This window comes from Populus nigra, chromosome 4 (genome assembly GCF_951802175.1).
Source record: "Populus nigra chromosome 4, ddPopNigr1.1, whole genome shotgun sequence".
Lineage (NCBI taxonomy): Eukaryota > Viridiplantae > Streptophyta > Magnoliopsida > Malpighiales > Salicaceae > Populus > Populus nigra.
Window position 1 is genome coordinate 22,271,337 of NC_084855.1, and position 20,104 is coordinate 22,291,440.

Consider the following 20,104-nt stretch of genomic DNA (forward strand, 5'->3'; position numbering starts at 1 on the left):
AAGATAGAGACCAAATAGGTTTACCAAATATTATTTTAATTTGTTTATAAGAAAGATATAAGACTATAAAATATTAAAATGTTCAAAATTTAAGGACTAAATGACAAAAATTTGGGGAGCTTGCCTTTGTCTCAAATAAAAAAATGAATGATTGAAGAGAAATAGATTCTTTCTTTCTACAGGAGGAGGAGGAGGAGGAGGAGAAGCGCCAGCAAGCCAAGCAGGAAGCAGGGCAGCAGCAAAGCAATCCAACAACATGATGGGTCCAGTAATTAGCAGTAGAGACTGTGGTAGCAGAGCTGCTGCAGTCCCTCTCGTGGTTTCCTCCAAAACCAAAGCTCAAACTCACCCACCAGCATCACTTGTTCTTCCCTTTTCAATTCCCAAATCCCAACTCTCTCTTTTCAATATTCACCACAAATTCTACCGTAGTAGAAGAAATGGGGTGGCTCAAAGCAGCCCCAAAATGGTTACATGCTCCGCCTCCGCTGAGAAAAATAACTCTGCGGCAAAGAAGTTGCGTCTCATCCTTGACTCTCCTGGGGTTCACCAGGGCCCTGCTTGTTTTGATGCTTTAAGTGCTCTGCTTGTCCAGCGAGCTGGTTTTGATTATTGTTTCACCAGTGGTATGTACTATGTTTCTTCTATATGTCCTATGTTTCTCTTAAAGACAAAAATAGGTTGTGGGTTTCGTATGATTGTTTGTTTCTGTAGGATTTTCGATATCGGCAGCTAAATTGGGGTTGCCTGATACTGGATTTATTTCCTATGGAGAAATGGTGGATCAAGGCCAACAAATTACTCAAGCTGTATCCATTCCTGTCATTGGAGATGCCGATAATGGATATGGGAATCCCATGAATGTTAAAAGAACTGTTAAGGGTTATATTAGAGCTGGCTTCGCCGGGATCATCCTTGAAGATCAGGTTTGTGTTATTTTTCAATGAAACAAGACTTTATTTTTTGTTCCGGAAGAAGAATTGGCTGTTTTCTCAACCCTGTACTGTACTGGATTGGCTGCTTAGCACTTCAAGTTAACCAATAGTATGAACCAGACTGGTGCTCCAGCTGGTTTGTCGTGAAATTATTAGGTGAACCTAGCTCACCATTAGCTCACTTACATGATTTATGTGGGACTGCCGCTTCTTGGATGAATGTGGGACCACCATAGAGTGGTTCTAGCGATCATGCAATAATTTCTCCAGTTCACGGCTACCCTGGTCCAACTAGCCATTTCAGTACAGTTTTAAAATTAATTGGATGTGGATAGTTTTTTCTTAGTGGATAAGATAGATTCCTGTCTTGATTCTTGTCTAGAAGAGTAACCAGCACTCGTTCTCCTTGTTGCCTTAATGGTGGATTGTTACTTAGCATGACACTCATGGTCAATGATTCAAGAGTTGGTCTGGGGAAGAGATAAAGTATTTGGGAGAACAATGTAGCTCTATCAGAGGAGTTTCTAGACTTTTCTTGTACTTATGGTTCGTGTGATTTAGGTTCAAGTAAGGGTGCCTAAACCAGGTACTGGTTTACAATCCAAAACCATCTAACCTTCATGACACAGGATCTGCAATTTTTCGCTTTAGGTTGCCATGGACAAATTGGGCATTTAGATGGCCTTAACTAATTTCCCAAAGAAGAAAGTAGATGGATTTCCACCCAACTAGTTTAGTATTGAAGCTCAGTTGTTTTTGTAAAGTAGGATAAGTTTTAGCTCTAGCTTCAAAGATCTATCTTTGTTTTAATCTAACAATAATTTAATTGTGGACTATTAGTGTAATGAAGATGATATCTCTTTTTAAAAATAGAGAAAACTAGCAATAGAATCATATCATACAATATGACAAGGAAACCAACGATCAATTTAGGCATAAAATCTGAATCTTGTGAGTCACAAAAAATTGAGATGTCCAGTTTGGAGTGAGCATTAGTTTGTCTGTCTTATGAAGCAGGATATCACTAGGAATTTGAAGATCCGAGTAACACCTTTTGGTGTCTTGTGACTCTTGTTTCCCTTCTATTAAAATTTCAGCTTAAATCTTAATCCTAAATTTCTTAACTATGATGTGTCCTATCATTAGTCAAGCTGCAAATTGCTGCAGTTTAGATTTTCTTTTGCTTATAAATCTGATAATGCAAGGTGTCTCCAAAAGCTTGTGGCCATACGCGTGGCAGAAAAGTGGTGTCTCGGGAGGAAGCCATAATGCGGATAAAAGCAGCTGTCGATGCACGGGAAGAGACTGGATCAGATATTGTTATTGTGTCACGAACTGATTCTCGTCAAGCAGTGTCTTTGGATGAATCTCTTTGGAGGTCAAGAGCTTTTGCTGATGCTGGAGCAGATGTCCTTTTCATTGACGCACTAGCTTCAAGAGAAGAGATGAAAGCTTTCTGTGAAATCTCTCCCTTAGTTCCAAAAATGGTAAAGTTTGTTTTCCCTGATATAAATATGACATGCATCTCAAGTTTAATGAATCATTTTTGTTGATCTATTATTAAATGTCTTCTTTTGAAGTTATTTACCCAAAGAAAAATCAACAGTTTTTAGGTGGAATTAGTATATGTATGTGGATGAGTTGTGACTCTAGAAATCAAAATGAGGATTCAAAATCAATTTTTATTTTCTTTTCCTGTAGTGGCATCAGCACTGCTTGCTTTGTAGGATTATGCACCTTTTCGCTTTGTTAGTCAATTAATAGCGTGACCAGAAGTGTGCTTTATAGACAAGACTTGTAAAAAAAATCATATCTATTCCTTTTCCATCTGCTTCACATTATATCATATTTTCAGCTTTAGCATTCATCTTCTAGCCTCGATATTAATGAATTAAACTATCATAGAATTAACTCGAGGATTATGTTGGAATGGTGGGCTTATTTATCAGAATATTAGGGCTGCAAACTAATTCAGAGGTCCATTCAGCTAAAGGCACCACAGGCAAAATTAGCCTTGGTTTCAAAAACTAGATTCTGTACCAAAATTGAAGTTTCTAGTTGCAATGAAGTTTCCAGTTCTAGCCCTGAATCTTACAATGCAAGGTATCTCTAAAAGCTTGTGGTCGTTAGGTGTGCTTGTGACCTTTTTAAGTGTAATGTCTAAGGTAGCAAAACTCCCTATAGTAATGCCCCGTTTGATTTAACAGTTCTGTCTGTGAATACAAGTTAAATATCATATGCAATGCATATGACCCCTTATTAGCACCAGTAATGCAACCCTCCATCTCCAAAACCCTTTTTTTTTTTATTATTATTATCACTATTCTACCTCTATCCACCACCAACAATTCTTTTACTCTAATTTGCAGTTTGGTTGTATCTTTGAGTACTTTATGTAGGATCTATTGCCTGCAAAAACATGGTGAATTTGGTTCTTGGTGGATTCGGGTCTTGATGTTAATTGAGTGGGTATTGATTGTAGAGGTTTATTGGGTTTTATGGTTTTGGTTGTAGTTCACTCATGAAGATTGATGGTTAAAATATCACTGCCCCAGGATCAGATTCCTCCTTATAAGAAACCAAATGATTTGGAGAATTTGTGGAAAGTTGGGTATTAATAGCTTAATAAAGCCTACATATGTCATCTAGTATTGCGAAAATCAGCAGATATGCCTATTAATTTGGTCCTTTGTTTTTTGAATTTGAGACATTTGAGCTTTGATAACACTTATCAAGATGTGTTATATGTTGAAGACATTTTTTTGAAAGGGGATTGTGAGTAAGTACATGTCTAACTTCGATTTTGATCACTGTCATTATTGGATCAGCTGTGATTTTGGGGCTGGTGGGAGAAATAGGGCTGAGTTTAGGAAGAGAAGAAAGAAGGGTAAGTGTATGAATGTAGATGGTGTGTTTCCAATTTTTTATTAATCACTACAAGAATTGGTGTCATTGAAGGGCACACACATCTCTCCAGAATGGTGGATTGGAACATAATAAAATTGTGGTGTGCCAGAGGGAGGGAGGGATTTGTATTCATAGTACTGTTTCTAACAGTCCTTCCAATCTCTAAAGGAGTCTTGTGCATGAATTCTTAATTAATGGTTGATTATTTTCTTCGCTCCTTCTATTTTTTGAATTTCTTTCTTCTTTTTTTGAATTTCTTGTAGTTGCTATGGTATTCATGATTCTAAACTTCACTGGAATAACGAGGATATTGTACAATGCATTTAAAAGAGTTTTTCCTAACAAATTACTTTATAAACCAAAATTTTATTGTTTCTATGTAGGCCAACATGCTTGAAGGAGGAGGAAAAACACCAATACTCACTCCTTTTGAACTTGAGGAGGTTGGATATAAACTTGTGGCCTACCCTCTTTCCTTGATCGGGGTATCTATAAGAGCTATGCAGGTCAGATGTCTTCACCTTTATAAGAAATTGATACATATGGTGTTAAAAACTTGTTTACATTCTTACTCAAGTTGAATAACTTTTCCAAACAGTATGGCGTGGCTTAAATACATTAAGTTTAGGAATTTCCCAACCGTTAACATATATCTTTTCATGCTTTTGACCTTTTCTGAAAGTAATGCATCAGTTAAATACTTTTAAGTACTTCTATGATCAGAAAACCCATGAGCAGTTTGCTTTTGGCAATTTGCGGATCAAAATCATCTTCAAAAAATAAACCCTGCAATTTTGGCAGTGTGCTCTTTCAAGAGTTTTCCTTGATGAGAGGGTTGTTAAAGTAACTCCTGTCACTCATTGCAGGATTCACTAGCTGCCATCAAAGGAGGTCGTATCCCTCCTCCTGGCAGCATGCCATCTTTTGAAGAAATAAAGGATATCTTAGGTTTCAACACTTACTATGAAGAAGAGAAGCAGTATGCAATTAGCAGCAGTCAAATGGCTAGGCAGAGAGGTGAGTGAGATTTGAACGTAACACCTAGAGATTCCCATTTGTGTTTGTACTGTTTACTATGTTATCGATTCAAGAGATTGGGCAACTTTGGTTCTGACCATTAAACCTTGTTACTTGCACCTTTTCTTTCTCTTGGAGAAAATGCAAAAATGGACCGTGTGATTTTGGCCATTTGCATTCCAGTCACAATTTTTTTTTTCTTTTTAAGCATCATGTGATTTGCTCCATTAGCAAGGGCCTTAATACCATTGGTTGCATCATGAGGAGGCATGAAACATTTGGAATGCTTTTAGGTGGATCTATATATTTTTGACACATCACCCACATAAAAAAAGGCTTCTGCTAATTGATTCTTGATTGCTGGAAAATAAATCCATTGGGAATGCAAATATCCAAAAATTACAAGGTACAGTTTTGCTCTCTGGCCTTTCCTGTCTTTTAAAAACTTAACTTATTGGTTATTTGTGAACACAATTGTCTGCTTGGGTAAGTTATTTGTGAATACAATTGTCTGTTTGATAAGATTTTTCAACCCAAATGATTAATCCACAACTAGGAGAGGCCTATATACTTGTTTAACCTGCCTAAGAACTATGTGTGCCCTAACATCACCTCTCCAGTGTAATCCCAGAAGCAGCAAATGCAAATGGGATCTTTTGGAACCGCAACAAATGACCTAACAGGCTGATGTTGAGACAGTTAGGGGTTGAAACTAAAACTGAACTAAATTGTCTTTTCTAGTTTAAGGAGATCAACTGCAGCTAGTTGTTTAACCATGCTCCTGAGCTATTTTTGCTTATAGTACAGTTTGTTGGTTTTTTACTTTGCTTGGATGGTTCCCAAAGACTTTGTTTCGAAACTTTTGAGTGTATGCTGATGTTTTGGTTGTTTCTAAATCAAGCTTTAATATGTGCTTGTTGATTGTTCTTGTTCACCAACTTTCCTGTAAGAATCCAAGTTACACAATTGCTACTTCCCTGTTTCTAACTCAATAAAATATGTTATTCATTCATCAGCAAGCAGTAATGTTTATGGCATACAACGGAGGACTCCAGATGATACAGAGCAAAGAAGTCAGAGTCCTCAAGATCCTGTTGTTGAAGTGATCACTCCAGAAGTATACGGTGGCTATGGTGCAGATAATTCAAGAGGTCCTTTTTCTGGGATCTGGTCTCGAACATTGAGAGTCAAAATAACTGGAAGAGATGGATTTGAAAAACTTGATGTTAGGATTCCAGTAAGTCCTCTTCTAATGTAGCTAACATCTAACAGTGCTCCATCTGACCTAATCACACCACTAAGGGCATACCCCAGATTATAAAACCTGATCATAAAGCATTGCCATCTTACATTTTTTAAATTATCAAGTATTTCATGGTTTAAATATGAATTCTACTGTTACATAGAGAATCACATGATGGATTTTTAAGTTACCACTACATTTCATGATGGATTATATTGGCCACTTCCTGGCGGATGCCAATGCTTGAAACCCTGTGGACTAAAATGCACTGCTTCTTCAGTAAATGAACATACTTGGTGAGATTGTTTTTCCTATTAAAAGAAAGGCATTGCTAGTGTTTTACTGAAATGATCTATGTTGCCAACCCTGCTAGTTTGCACTGGAGACTAGTTTAGTTTTATATCCAGTACACTTCACCATTTCACCAATGTACTTGATCAACATTTATTGCTTCACATATGATTTAAAGATATCATAAAATGTTTTAATTCTTTCCTTTTCTCTTCGTATGCATTTGTTTCCCTCATTCCATTTGACTGAAACCATTACTGATATCATCTGTCCAGATCTTTGACAATTTATGGATGACGCTCTTCCTTATCACTGAAATAAATACTAATTATGCAAAAAGAAACTGCAAGTCATTCACATATAGTAAATTTGTGGCCAACTACCTACCATGCTGAAATCTCCTTTCATTTGTTCATGCTTAAGGAACTTGTGGGATTGCATGTAAAATAATATGATGCATTGTGTTAATGCCTGAAAAAATGTCCCTTTGATCAATTACTGCATTTCTTATACATCCTGCCTCTCATTGAATGATCTTTCTTTCATACTACAATAATTGGTGCAAGATAGAGTTGCATACAACATAAAATGATGCCCTCTTATTTAATTAAAAAGCTCATTCTTTTCTCTATTGTACCCTCATCGGCATCTCCTTACGCTGATTCAATAGCAGCTGGAATGCATTTGTCATGGATTCTTATCTCTAAGCTTTGATATCTAATCGTACATTATACATCCTAAACTCTCTCTATATATATTTTATGAAGAAATACATTATCAAATGAACAAATGACGTACAAGTAAAATGCATGGAGTAGTGATGCCAGTTCACCATCCCATCTCTCCCAGTCACCAGTAAAATGCATACAGTTTACAATTTTTTTCCCCTTTTCTTTCTGGAAGCATATGGGACAAGTTCGTTTTTTTATTTTTGGCAACATATTTTATCTTTGTTTTTGCCTTTTAAAGTAATGCTTCCATTATTCTGCAATCATTATTATGATTTGTAAATACTATAATCTCTCACATCACCAGCAAGACATCCAAGAGTTTGTTTCATGAAACAAGAGAGTACTGGTCTTTCGTTTTTGTTTCAGCAAAACAAGGAGTGATTAGACAATTCATTCTCTTTTTCTTTGTATTCTTTGCAGGCTGGGTTCTTGGAGGGGATCACAAATATAGTTCCAGGTACTTTCTGCATTCAATAAACTAATAAAAATTGCTATATAGATTTGAAGGTTGTGAAAAGGTTAAAGTGGTGCGCATATTTGGTACACAGCTTTGGGAGGTGTGAACATTAAAGGACTCTTGGATGATGCAGCTGAGGAAGTAGGAGGCAAGCTCTTGTTAGATTTTAATGATACAGTTGGTGACAGGATTCAAGTATTTCTAGAATAATTTTTCACAAGTTGAATAGAGAAGGTATCTTTAGCTGCAGATAAACATAACTCTTGCCATTCTTCGAGACAGATTTACTATTGCTTGTTCTTTTCCGTCCTGAGCCTAGTTCTCCATTTTGCAGAGAAGCCCTACGTGCCTTGAGACAAATACCAAGAAACAGAATGCAGGTTTGCTAAAGATGAGTATATGTAGGGTTTGGACTGAAACACAGACACTTGATAAATTGTAAAGATTGAGGTACTGCAAAAAGATCTCAGGGAGGTGGTTGTGATGCCCCTTTAGTTTATCAGAAGGGAGACAAAACTGAAATGAGTATCCAATCATTTGTGAAGCATGTTGAAACTGCTAATTAAAGTGAATTGACAAGCAATCTGGAAAGGTCAGGGGCGTTTTGAGGTGTTTTGGCCCCAATATTTTCTACCTCTAATTTTTATTTTTATTTTTCAAGTTATAATATTGTTCCTCATTTTGCTGCTTTTTAGGTATCAATTGCTTCTTATTGAGATTCGATTTCAATAGATTGCAAGTTTGATAAGTTGACTTGCAGGTCGGTCAATCAACCCAAAACATGTTTTTTTTCTTAAAGAAAAACTATGAATCCAAGGATCAAGAAAATAAAAATAAAAATAAAAAGAGTCAAGGTTCCAGAAAGATGGATTGACCAATGTTGTATGAATTAATTATAGCAATATAACTATGTTATAGCGATATTCCTCACATCATTGATTGTATTTAACTTTCGAGATCATGCCTTTGTATCTTCTCCTATGCTACACAACTTTGACCTTTATTTATTACAAAAATTACATGGAAAACTCTCCCAGACAGATCTAATCAAATCTAGACAGTTGAAAAAAAAAACCAGTACCTGCCGAAAATTATCTCCAGCTACCCATGTTATGACATCTCTAAGCCCACAGGCCATCAAGCCTATAAGCTGATCCTCTCTCAGCCTAGTTGTGTTTCTGCATATCTTGTAAAGCCTCCAAGTCGTGCTGAGCATGCACCTGTTATTCGAACTAGCTTGCCTGATACACAGCAATTCACTTGCACTAGTCAAAGGTTTATTACATGAGATAATTGCATCCAGCATGGCGTATGCTACGACTGTTTTTATTGATACGAGTTCACAAGATGATTTCTCAACAGATTCAAATCACCAGACGATGACACTATCCTTACTCCACCTGTCTTCCCCCTGCATCAATAATTTAGACATTCACACCACAATCATTACAAAAAAAATGAGAAAAAAAATGAATTCTGAGATTTATTGATCATTCGGTAACCAAGCATAGTATCAAATCCCTGATGAGTTACAAAAAAATATATATATGCTCCGTGAGAGGAGAAGGGGGTGAAGACAGCCTGAGAAAGGTTATCTTCACCGTATTACAAATTCACAACAGCCGAGTCAGCGACGCAACTAATCAATATATTCTGGCTCAAAATGAATGATAATGCAACCAATGGCGAGATATAAGGATGATGAATACACAATCACATCAAGATTTGTATCGGAATATTATGACTATCAAACAAAAATACATCTTCAAGACAAATACATCTTTAAGAGACCCCGTGGGGACGGGAAAGAACAAGCATGGCAATGGTAGCACTTGGGTTTAGCAATGCCATCCCCTTTTACCTCCAAAAATCAACAGGTATTCGTTGCCCTTCAGTATGGTTGATCCATCTCATCGATATCCGCCATAATGTTGTTGGGGAGTGTAACCACCAGAGCCCATCATGGGGTTATAGCCACCAGGCATGGCTGATCCAGGAGGCATCTGGCCACCTGGCATCATTCCCATGTTCATCATCCCCACCCCCACACCCATGGGCTGGTGCACTCCTCCATAACCTCCCATGCCAATGCCTGAACCAGGACGACCACCCATACCAATGCCCATATTCACACCCGCACCCACACCCATTCCCATACCAGAACCAATCATAGGGTTTGGAGGTGGGCTGAGAACACCTGCACCAGCTCGGCCCATCCCAGTACCAGACCCCATAGCTTTGCCCATGGTGACAGTAGATGTAACTGGAGTCATGGGCTGTTTTTCCATTCTCTTTTCCTTGCGATTAAGGGCATCAAAATCAACTCCAATGTCAGCCAATGGATTGGTTTTAGCTGCATATGATAAAAAAAGAGAAGGTAAAAACCAAGTGTACAAATAAATTATGATTTCACAACCAAAAGACCATTTAACAAATTTGGATAACTTTAAAGTATTGAATATACTCACGTCCAGAAATATTCAAATTGACCAGCCCTCTACTCAGAGTATCTGCCCACACTGTTGACTTGGTCTCAAATTTGTCTTTGGATGGTAGAGGAACTATAGCAAGCGACCCTGTTGAAGATGGAAGAGCTGTCTGAGATGACATGGAAGAGTTCGATCCTTGAGAAAACAAATTACCCAGGACATCTTTCTGCTGAGGAGATGAAGCAGTTGGAGTTTGGTAAGTAAATTGTGAAGAAACTGGGACTGTAGAGCCACGTTGTGGGTGAAAGTTTCCACTGTTAAATTGTGGGGTTGATCCAGTCAGTGTATGGTGAGAAAATTGAGAGACAACTGGGGCTGCAGAACCTTGTTGTGGAAAGTTTCCATTGTTAAAATGTGCCACTGGTCCAGCTGGAGGTTGTAGAGCCATGTTGGAAGGGTTAGTAGCTGGGAATCCTCCCTGTGGAAGGAAGTTTGCACTGCTTAATTGTTGGGTCTGAGGAGCCAAGTGTGGAACTGCTGGCAGTACCATATTCCCTGCTGGTGGATTGAAGTTCCCGTACATGCTAGCCCCTGACTGTGGAGGTTGGCCAGAAGGAAATGAAAAACCTGCCTGTGAGGCTGCAGCAGAAGGACCGGATGATGGGAGAATGTCTGCCAGAATATCAGTTTCTGGATGAGAACTTGACATTTCTTGAGGAAAAAAGTGTGAGTTTGTTGAAGGAGGTTGAACATTGGGTGCTGAATAAGTCATGTCAGAGAACGCATCACCATTTGGTGGTGCAGCTGCATGGGGCATTTCAGCATTTTGATTCATGGTAGGCTGGAAAGGGGCAGCCGAAGCAGTTGGCTGTTGGGCTGAGAAATTGTCTGTAGGAGTAGCTTTAAAAGGATTATCACCAAATGGATCTTCGAAAGCCTGCATCAAGGAAATGTCATTTTATATCACAATTGCTATGCTCCATCACCTAAATCTTGATACTAAAGATTATAATTAAGAGATAAAAACCACATATTAGGTGAGGGAAGGATGGTGGTTTGCAGAAAATGCAATCTTCATCCCTCATATTATGAGACAATTAAAAAGCAGGAGGTTTGTGACCAAAGCCAATATTCAACCTATTCAAGCATCTAGATCTAGTCTCCACATCCCTAAGAGATATATTCCAAATTTCAAATGAATATGATGTTTTTTTTTGTTGGGCTATGCTCCAAAACACACCTTTTTTTGATTACTAAACCCTTCAACTTAGTTTACCACTGCCTGACAATTTTATACAGCTATGGGAATTGCGTGACATTCCAAACAATGGAACTTGACAACAGCACATGAGTCCATGTAGCGGCAAATAAATGTGCAAACTTTAGCAGCAATCCTCTCTTTAGTAATAATTCCCATAAGAATTTTCTTTAAAAATAATTGTAATAAGCAATATTCAGAATGCATAATGGAATTGAGGGGTGTTTGGTTGTGTTGTCTGGTGCTCCTTAACCACAACAGATTTATAAAACTTGTATAAATGATCAACTCAAGAAATATGGAATTTTTGGTTTACAAGAAAAAAATTTAGAGACTCCAATCCTCAAACACAAAGTTATGCTCACCTGGTTCATAACATTAGAGGCTGATTGTGTTGCAGCAAAAGTGGATCCAGAAAAGTTTGCCTGGGCATCAGCTTCAGAGGATGATGTTGCAGAAGTGACTGGCACAATGGCCAATGGATTTGGAGCAAAAACATCTGATAAAGAGCCGAGTAAATCCATTTCAGCATTGTTTGAGGTGGTAGGGAAAGCAGAGGCAGTTGGAACAGATGTTGCTGTGGGGGAAGCTGTCATGAGAAAAATGAAAAGCATCAATTTCCAATAATGATGGATGTTGATGTTTATTGCAAAAGCTGCAGCGGTACCAAAAAGGCCAATCTACATGCCTCATAAAATTTCATATTTTTCCCCACAAATACATCAAATTCCACCCTATCACCAACCATGGTGGAACATCACATGAAGGGATCCTCATAGGCATTTTTTTACGGATCATCATGCATTGCAATGCAATAATTGCTTAGATATTTTAGTAAACGAAGCTGAATTCTGCAGTTGTCCACATGAGTGCCACACAGGAAAGTGGCCATGTCATGATCGGTCTAACATGCCATTTTTTCATAGAACCAAAGCATTTAAGGGAACTGAGCTCCAGTGATAATTTTGGTTCTACTTAGAACTCAAGTTCATGCAGACACTGAACATGTGGACACAAACACCTCACCATTAAGAACATATGCACCCCCACAAATAGACAGACAGACACTTCAGAGAATAGCCTGGGCACTTATTTTTTTCATCTCACTTGCAATGCAACTCTTAACATCAGCAAATAAACAAGTATCACACTCATTTTGATAGTCACTTTGCTTAGTTCAAAGACCACCTTACAAACTTAAGTCCAACATGGATTAACACCCCAGCCAGCACCCCCCTTATTAGGCAACTCCGTCTCAACATATGCAGCAAGATTTCAGATGCAAGCGAAGGACTGTGCAATACAGTACAACACAAGAACATTGACATTAGCAAACAAGCAGAAATACACGAATTAGTGTACCTGAAACAGGACCACGTGGATCAAATTCATCAGCCACCTCAATTTCCCGGTCTGCAGGAGATGGAGACCTCACATCAAAAGTGTTTGCTTGTCCAGGATTGCTTGGAGGTGGAGAAGCTCCAGGAGCAGGTGCTGCTAAAGTTTCCCCATTCCTTTCATCAAGAATTGATCAAAATTAACCAGAAAAGTCGAAGTGATAAAGAGCAGAATCATACTAAATATCAGTTGTACAAAATCAATACCTTTCACTGTGAGCAGGGCTTCGGGATTCACTTATAGTTTCTTCATAGCTGGGAGGACCACCAATATTTTGCTCGGAAGGTTTTCGCTCAAGCCGCCTGGCAGTGGTGAGACATTATCATTTCAGTTTTACATCGTTGATCGACCTTTATACAACTAAAGCAGCAATTAAGAAAACATGAAATGAAATTTACCTTCCATCCTGAGCCCGATCATCAGCTCTAGCACCACTGCCGCTGCAGAAAATGACAAAAAGCTCAAACATGATTTTCAGGTCTACATATAATAAAGACATATAAGGGAAAACAGAAGTTCAGAGAGAAGCATGTTCACTTTTCAGACATCTTTAACATGGTACAATTCAATGGATCTTCTTTCTCACGCATCAAGCTGGGGCCATTTCATTTTGCTCTTTTTTTAAAGGATACTTTTTATCCAAATTTATTTCTTATATAGACTTTCCCAACACCAGCACCCTCCATTTGATTATCATAAACTTGCTTTCTCCATGTTTAATTTAATAGCCAAATTAACTTATGAAATAATTCAAGATGAAAAGATTAAAAATCAGACATAACCCCAAGATCAGTATGGTTCTTTCCTAACTACAAAAGGTAAGTTACAATTGACCATTGCACCCAGACAAGGATTGTCCTGCGGAAGGTCTGTTATGATTGATCAAAAGTAAAAAAGAACCCTATAAAGAATTCAGAACAGTTACCGAGATGAGGATTGACCATCGTCATCAAAAGCCCGATCTCTATCTCTGTCGGAGCTCCTGCTTCTTGACCCATAACCATCAATGCTTCGACTTCTTCCCTGATAGTCATCATCCCTATATCCATCTCTGCCATACCGTTCTTCACCGTAACGATCAGCATCACGACCATACGAATCCCCGTATTTACCATACCGGTCATCATCCCTATAGTTGTATTCTCTTTCTTTGCCATAACCATATCCATTTCGATCCTCATCCTTATAGCGACCATCGTCATCATACCCCCCTGTACTTGAATAAGAGCCAGGTCTATACATTCCACCAGGAGATGTGCGAAACCTACCAAACAAAGAGTTAAAATACAATGGTAAATGTCAACAATTATCAGGGAATCCTTCCGGAAAAGGGTTATCTTTCTATTCAATCACATGTTTGTGTTCTGAAATAGAAATTGTTTTGCAAACTAGATATCCTTAAAAATCAAGCATTTTCTGATGCCACCATAACATAAATCATGAAGTTAAAAAAAAAATAGCATATTCAAAATGCATCAAAATAAAGTATTCAAATAACTGTCAACTGGGTTCAAGAGAAAACTTACTTGTCCCTGTTAGCAACAGCCTTCTGTCTAACTTCAATTATCCTTTCTTTATCATTCACCAGGGCCACAAGACTCTGGGATTTCTTCCTGACATTATTACCCTGGTCCTTTCCGCTGGAATCAATATATTGGAAATTTGACAATGTCTGCAACATAGTAGAAGAAAAATATTATTACAGGTGATCAAAGAAGCATGAAACACACATCTCATTGCCAGAAGAATTAAGGAACAGAAAATTACCGATATTTGATATGAATGTTCCCTTATCTCATCTATGACACGCTCTGATCCATGAGCAACCAGATATTCCAAAACAGTCAACGCCTGAAACCCAACACACTTAGTTTTCAGTCTCTTGTTACAGTACCATTTCTTGAAATAAATATTGCACGTGCTCACAATACATGATACACGTCATTTAGTAATGTACATATTCATAAAGAAACTAAAGAGCACACATCCAACTAATGACAGGTCACAAAAATCAATAATACACCCATTATCTTATCTACATTTTGAAGAAGCATAAGCATACACCATTCATCAACCAAATCCATCAAAGACAAAGCAGACCTTGTAGACATGCCGCCAATTCCTGCCGGTATCATTAAGCCGTTTCCATAAAACTGCCAGGATCATCTGATATTCATGACTGCACGAGATGTTTAAAAATGAATTCCTCTCTATACGAAAACAAGCACCGGAAAGCATCCACAAGAAAAATCAATCAAGCTCACTAATTTCTAGATGCCTGTGCAATATCTGCAAGAAGTGTTCCATGCGGACCCCAAGGCTCATTACTGGTAGCATCAAGAACCTGAAACAAAAAAAAATGGACAAATTTTATTCCATAAAATCTCTTCCACTAACTCCTAAAATCAAATGCCATTGCTTTTGAACGCAATCTAAAAACCAATTTGCACACAAATAAGCTTTAAATCATTATAATTATCATCGACATACAAGTTCGAACTACAACACATAATAACATCAAAATGAATTGTCACGATGCCACTTAAGTTAGCATTCACATAATAACATCAAATGCCATTGCTTTTGAACGCAATCTAAAAACCAATTTGCACACAAATAAGCTTTAAATCATTATAATTACGATCGACATACAAGTTCGAACTACAACATCACATAATAACATCAAAATGAATCGGCTCGACCCCACTTAAAGCTTTCACATTTTCAAAAGAGCAAGAGAAGATTTTACCTTCTGTTCTATCGAAGGAACTTTGAGCACTTTCTTATTAACCTCTCTCTTGCTGTAAAAAAACAAAATTAAAAAAAAAAACAGAATACAACGTAAGTAAATGGCGTAGAAAGCACATGAAATGAGCCGAACCAAGTGGATACAATCAAAGATAGCTACGAAGCAGACTTACATGTCCCTGACAGTTTGATCAAAGGCCTTCTTCATTGTCGGAGGACGAGTTGAAGGGCAGTACTGTCGATTTCACTCTTTACCAGCCGTCCGAAATCGAATCGACGAAGAAGAAACTGTCAAAACAACAAAAATTACAGATTAGGTTTTCGGAAGGAAAATTGAATTTAAATAGAAACAATTTTATTTTGTAAAAAAAAAAAATCATCAGATAATAACTTATAAATTATCAAATCGAACAAAAACATTTAATGTGGATAGTAAAAATAAGATCCGAAGAATTATTTGAAAAAGGAAGCAGAATGATAATAATGAAAAATCTAATAGAGGCATAAAGGGGATGCTTACGGGATTTAAAAAGAAGAGAAGATGAGATCCGATTGGATTGAATTGGGTCCGATCCGGTGGAGAGAAATGGAATCAAGGCTTGGAGAGATGAGATCTGATCAGCTCTGTTATGCTCTTCGGAAATTCAGAGAGAGAGAGAGAGAGAGACAAAGGCCAAAGCTCCTGTAATGGAGTTGATGGTTTTGGTGTTTTTTTTTTTTTTAATTTTCTTCTGTCTGTCTCAAAGCTATAAATTGGGAGAGAGGAATCGAACGAAAAAAAGACAGCGCAGCTTACTAGGAGGAAATTAAGGTGATTGATTAATTAATTAATTAAATATCCACGATTATGATTTTTTTTGTTGTTGTTGTTGTTGTTATTATTTTGTAAATTAATTACTGCTGTTTTATTCTAATATAAAACCACTATGCTATAGGATTATTATGTGGATTGTACATATTAACCCACAAATCAGTGAGTTAATTCGAGTATATTGATTTTTAATAAAATGATATTATTTTAAATAATAATTTAAAAAATTAAAATAATTTTGTTTTTGATAAATAAAATATAATTGATGGGTTACTTAAATTAGATCGGATCAATTTTATAAATAATTTAAAAATAAACTTGACTCTAGCATATTCTAGATTACCAAGTAATTTAATGAGCCACATTTAATAATGATAATTATGGTTATTATTATTGAAATACTTGTTTTTTTAACAAAAGTTACTTTTTGAGTTTTTTTTACCCAACAATAACATTGAAGAGCTAGAAAGTTGATTTACATAGATTATTAGGGTTTTAGTGTGGTTGCGGTTGTTTTTTTAAATGTTTTCCATGCTAAAATACATCGAAATAATATTTTTTTTATTTTTTTAAATTATTTTTGAGATCAACACATCAAAACAATACAAAACATATATAAAAAATTTATTTTTAACAAAAAAAATTAAATTTTTTTAAAATGCAGTTTGCACCGCGTTCACAAACGGTGCCTAAATTATTAGGAGGGCAGTAGATCTAGTGATCATTTATTTTTGGTACATAAAAAAATAAATAGTTTTCTATATAGTAGCAAGGACCATAAAATCAGCATATATATATATATATATATTTAAATTAATTTATACATATCTTAATTAATCTTACAAGTATTAAAATTAATAAATATATAAATCTCCAATAATCCCTGAATGAGGATAATCTCTCTCCCTGCTAAAGTTTACAAGCTGTCATCCATGAAAAAAAAAACTGATAAAAGAGGTATAAGATGACAAAATAAACTAGCTTCGTTCAGGTTTTCTTACAAACAATTTCACTAATGAAGTCACAAAAATCTTGCTATTGGAATTTTTCATGGCGGACAATGAATTTAAAAAATAAATTCAAGGTTTTTAGAACTCAAAATAATCACCATTAGAGTATTAAGAAATCAATTCAAAATACTTTTAAATTAACTATAAATACAATTTATTCAGGTTATCAACTCTGATTTACTTGTTTTAGTAATATGATGATGACTAAAACACATTTTAATAGAAATTTTCTTGTCAAATAAAATTTATTGACACAAAAACCAACCTTTTAATTTCTAAAAAGTTATGAAATGAAAATTTTTTTTTTCATTATTTTTTGACGAATCTCTTTTCTTTCTTAAACTTAGGAATTGATGTGAATAAAATAAAAATTTAGACCAAATCATATAAAAGTTAAATAAAAAAAATAAATGCAAGTTTTTTTAAAAAAAAAACATTAAATGAACATTACAAAAAAAAAGCCTTTATTTATGCCTCGATCAATTTTGGTTCCCTTATTTTTAATTATTCAAAAAAAATAAAATTGAAAAATCAATCACAAACCAAATATTAAGATCTTTATTTTTTACATTATAATATTCTTATAAAAAACAATTCAAAACAAATTATAAAATTTAATCCTCAATTAATATAATATACAAGAAAAAAAATCAATAACAAGAGAAATAATTAAATGATAGAAAAAGAAAAAACACTATAAAAATCTACGTTGTTTTGTAAGGCAATGAACAATGAAATCATCGCCAATCTTTAGGTTTTTACGAAATAATTCAGATCATAAGTAATTTTTATTTTATCCCATTAATAATATGACAAGTTGCATGATAAATAAGCTTTGTTAGAGGGTCATTCATGACGATCAGCTACTAATCTACTCTTCCTTACTCGTAGATGCTGAGAAGGAAATGGAGTTTTGGTAAGAATAAAAGTCATCCATTTGAAAGTCAAACCTAGCAAGCTCAATAACGACGACAAGCCATACAAAGATGGTAACCTTAATTGAATCTTCGGTACCACGATGCAATAATCAAAGACAAAGATAAGCTTCAAAATACTTAGATATATCTTTTTCTCTATTGTTTTCAAAAACATGTTTAGATTGTGATTGTGATTGTTTTTTGAAATATCTTTTATTTTTGATATTAGAACATCAATATAATTTAAAAATATCAAAAAATATTAATTTGAAACAAATAAAAAAAATTTAAATTTTTTTAAAAACACTTTTGAAATGAGTATAAAACTTGATTAGCTGGTATCCAGAACCTACTAATTTTGATATGAGTTTTTTTTTTTAAAAAAAAACCTAAATTAACATGATTAACCTTGAACTATTAACTTATTGATATTTTTTTAATTTTTTTTATTAAAATAACATCATTTTAATCTATGATGTAAACCTTATCTCGTTAGATTTTAAAACTATGCTTCTCTCCCAACATTTTTTTTCTAGTCTTTTTAGGATGCGTGAAACATGATTGTACATGTGTTTCCAAAGAAAATAAAAAAATAAGTTTTTTGGTATGTTTTGGATCATTATTTTAATGCGTTGATTTCAAAAATAATTTTTTAAAAATAAAAAAATATATTATTTTGATATATTTCAGCATGAAAAACACTTTAAAAAACAACCATAACCACACTCCCAAACTGGCTTCGAAAAACATACAACTCCCTAATTGTTTTGCCCGGCAAAATCGGTTCATGATACGAGTGTAGACTCCTTCAAAAGTTCAAAACTCCCGAAGACGTTTTCTGATTTTGAACCCTGTAATACAGGTTTCCATGGAAGAAGATGGAAATTCATTTTGTTAATTCTCTCGTTTCCTTTCTAAATTCCAAGCCTTGATTCTGCATCTTCGGCCAATTCAGCACTGCTCTCATCTTCTCTGAGACACACTGCAGTTCAAGATGGTTTTTTCACAAAATCAAATCTCAAATATCATCAGAAGGAATCCATCAAAAACCTCTTGGCAGATGCATCATTCAATCCCAGCCTTGAATCGACGGAAGAAAACAAAAGGAACAAAATTTGTGTTTTTGTAAACTTGTTGCGCACGCGAGAGAGAGTCGAAGCAACTGGGTCTCGTCTCGTTGCAAGAGTGTTCATGTGAGGAGAGAGAAGGAAAAAACATTTAGAATATAATGTCAATTGCTGCCATCCAGCTGTTATGGAAAAGAACCAGCCTAGGGAAATGAATCAATACCTAATAATTAAAAAAAAATTAATACCTTAATTGCATCACTATTGAATTAACTGGATTAATTTAAAATAATTTTATTTTAATATTATAGTTTTAAAAACAAATTAGCTGGATATTAATTCAGTCATGAATAAGCATATCAGGTTGACTGAGCAACACTATTTAACTTATTTAAAAAATTAACTTAGATTAAGAGTTGAGTTAATAAGTCAAGTTTATAGGTTATCAGATTAATCAATCAAGTCAGGTCTAGTTTAATAAGACTGCTAAATTATATACCGTTTACAACATCAAACTTCATTTTAGTTCAATCAAGTCGTTGTTATGAATCTGTGTAGGTGTGTTTTTATTACTAAGCATAGATTGAAACAAGTGAATTAACCAAATCAAGATTGATTTCTATGTTAAATCCAGTGGTCGAAGATGAAAAAAATAAAATAAAAATGAATAGTGATTACAATTCAAGCAAGATGGCAACATAGTTATTAAACTCGGACTGACCCGGCAGGTCGACTTGATGGTTCGATCAGTCCAAGTAAGGTGAAAGACCGGGAAGAATAAAAAAACAGTCAGACCCGATTGATCTGCCAGGTTGAATCTGCAAAACCTGGTGAAGACCCATTTTTTTTTCAAATGTGTTTTTTCTCCTAGTTAAAAATCCCTCT

General features: G+C 35.5%; 2 protein-coding genes across 2 annotated transcripts; one reads left to right on the top strand and one right to left on the bottom strand.

Moving 5' to 3' along the window:
- The first annotated feature begins 128 nt into the window (after positions 1-128).
- LOC133692700 (uncharacterized) lies at positions 129-8,214 on the top strand. Its single transcript, XM_062113810.1, has 9 exons — positions 129-626; positions 715-926; positions 2,141-2,422; positions 4,226-4,348; positions 4,709-4,859; positions 5,876-6,096; positions 7,545-7,581; positions 7,673-7,815; positions 7,916-8,214. Exons 1-8 carry the CDS (start codon positions 257-259, stop codon positions 7,789-7,791), a joined length of 1,515 nt encoding a protein of 504 aa, XP_061969794.1. The 5' UTR covers positions 129-256; the 3' UTR covers positions 7,792-7,815; positions 7,916-8,214.
- An 825-nt stretch (positions 8,215-9,039) lies between these two features.
- Positions 9,040-16,164, bottom strand: LOC133690865 (clathrin interactor EPSIN 2-like). Its single transcript, XM_062111129.1, has 14 exons — positions 15,935-16,164; positions 15,588-15,702; positions 15,416-15,467; positions 14,931-15,010; positions 14,767-14,845; positions 14,434-14,517; positions 14,193-14,338; positions 13,592-13,930; positions 13,065-13,106; positions 12,873-12,968; positions 12,631-12,782; positions 11,634-11,857; positions 10,050-10,947; positions 9,040-9,934 (listed from the first exon to the last, which is right to left on the bottom strand). The coding sequence occupies exons 2-14, from the start codon at positions 15,620-15,622 to the stop codon at positions 9,492-9,494; spliced, it is 2,670 nt and encodes an 889-aa protein (XP_061967113.1). The 5' UTR covers positions 15,623-15,702; positions 15,935-16,164; the 3' UTR covers positions 9,040-9,491.
- Positions 16,165-20,104: the final 3,940 nt, after the last annotated feature.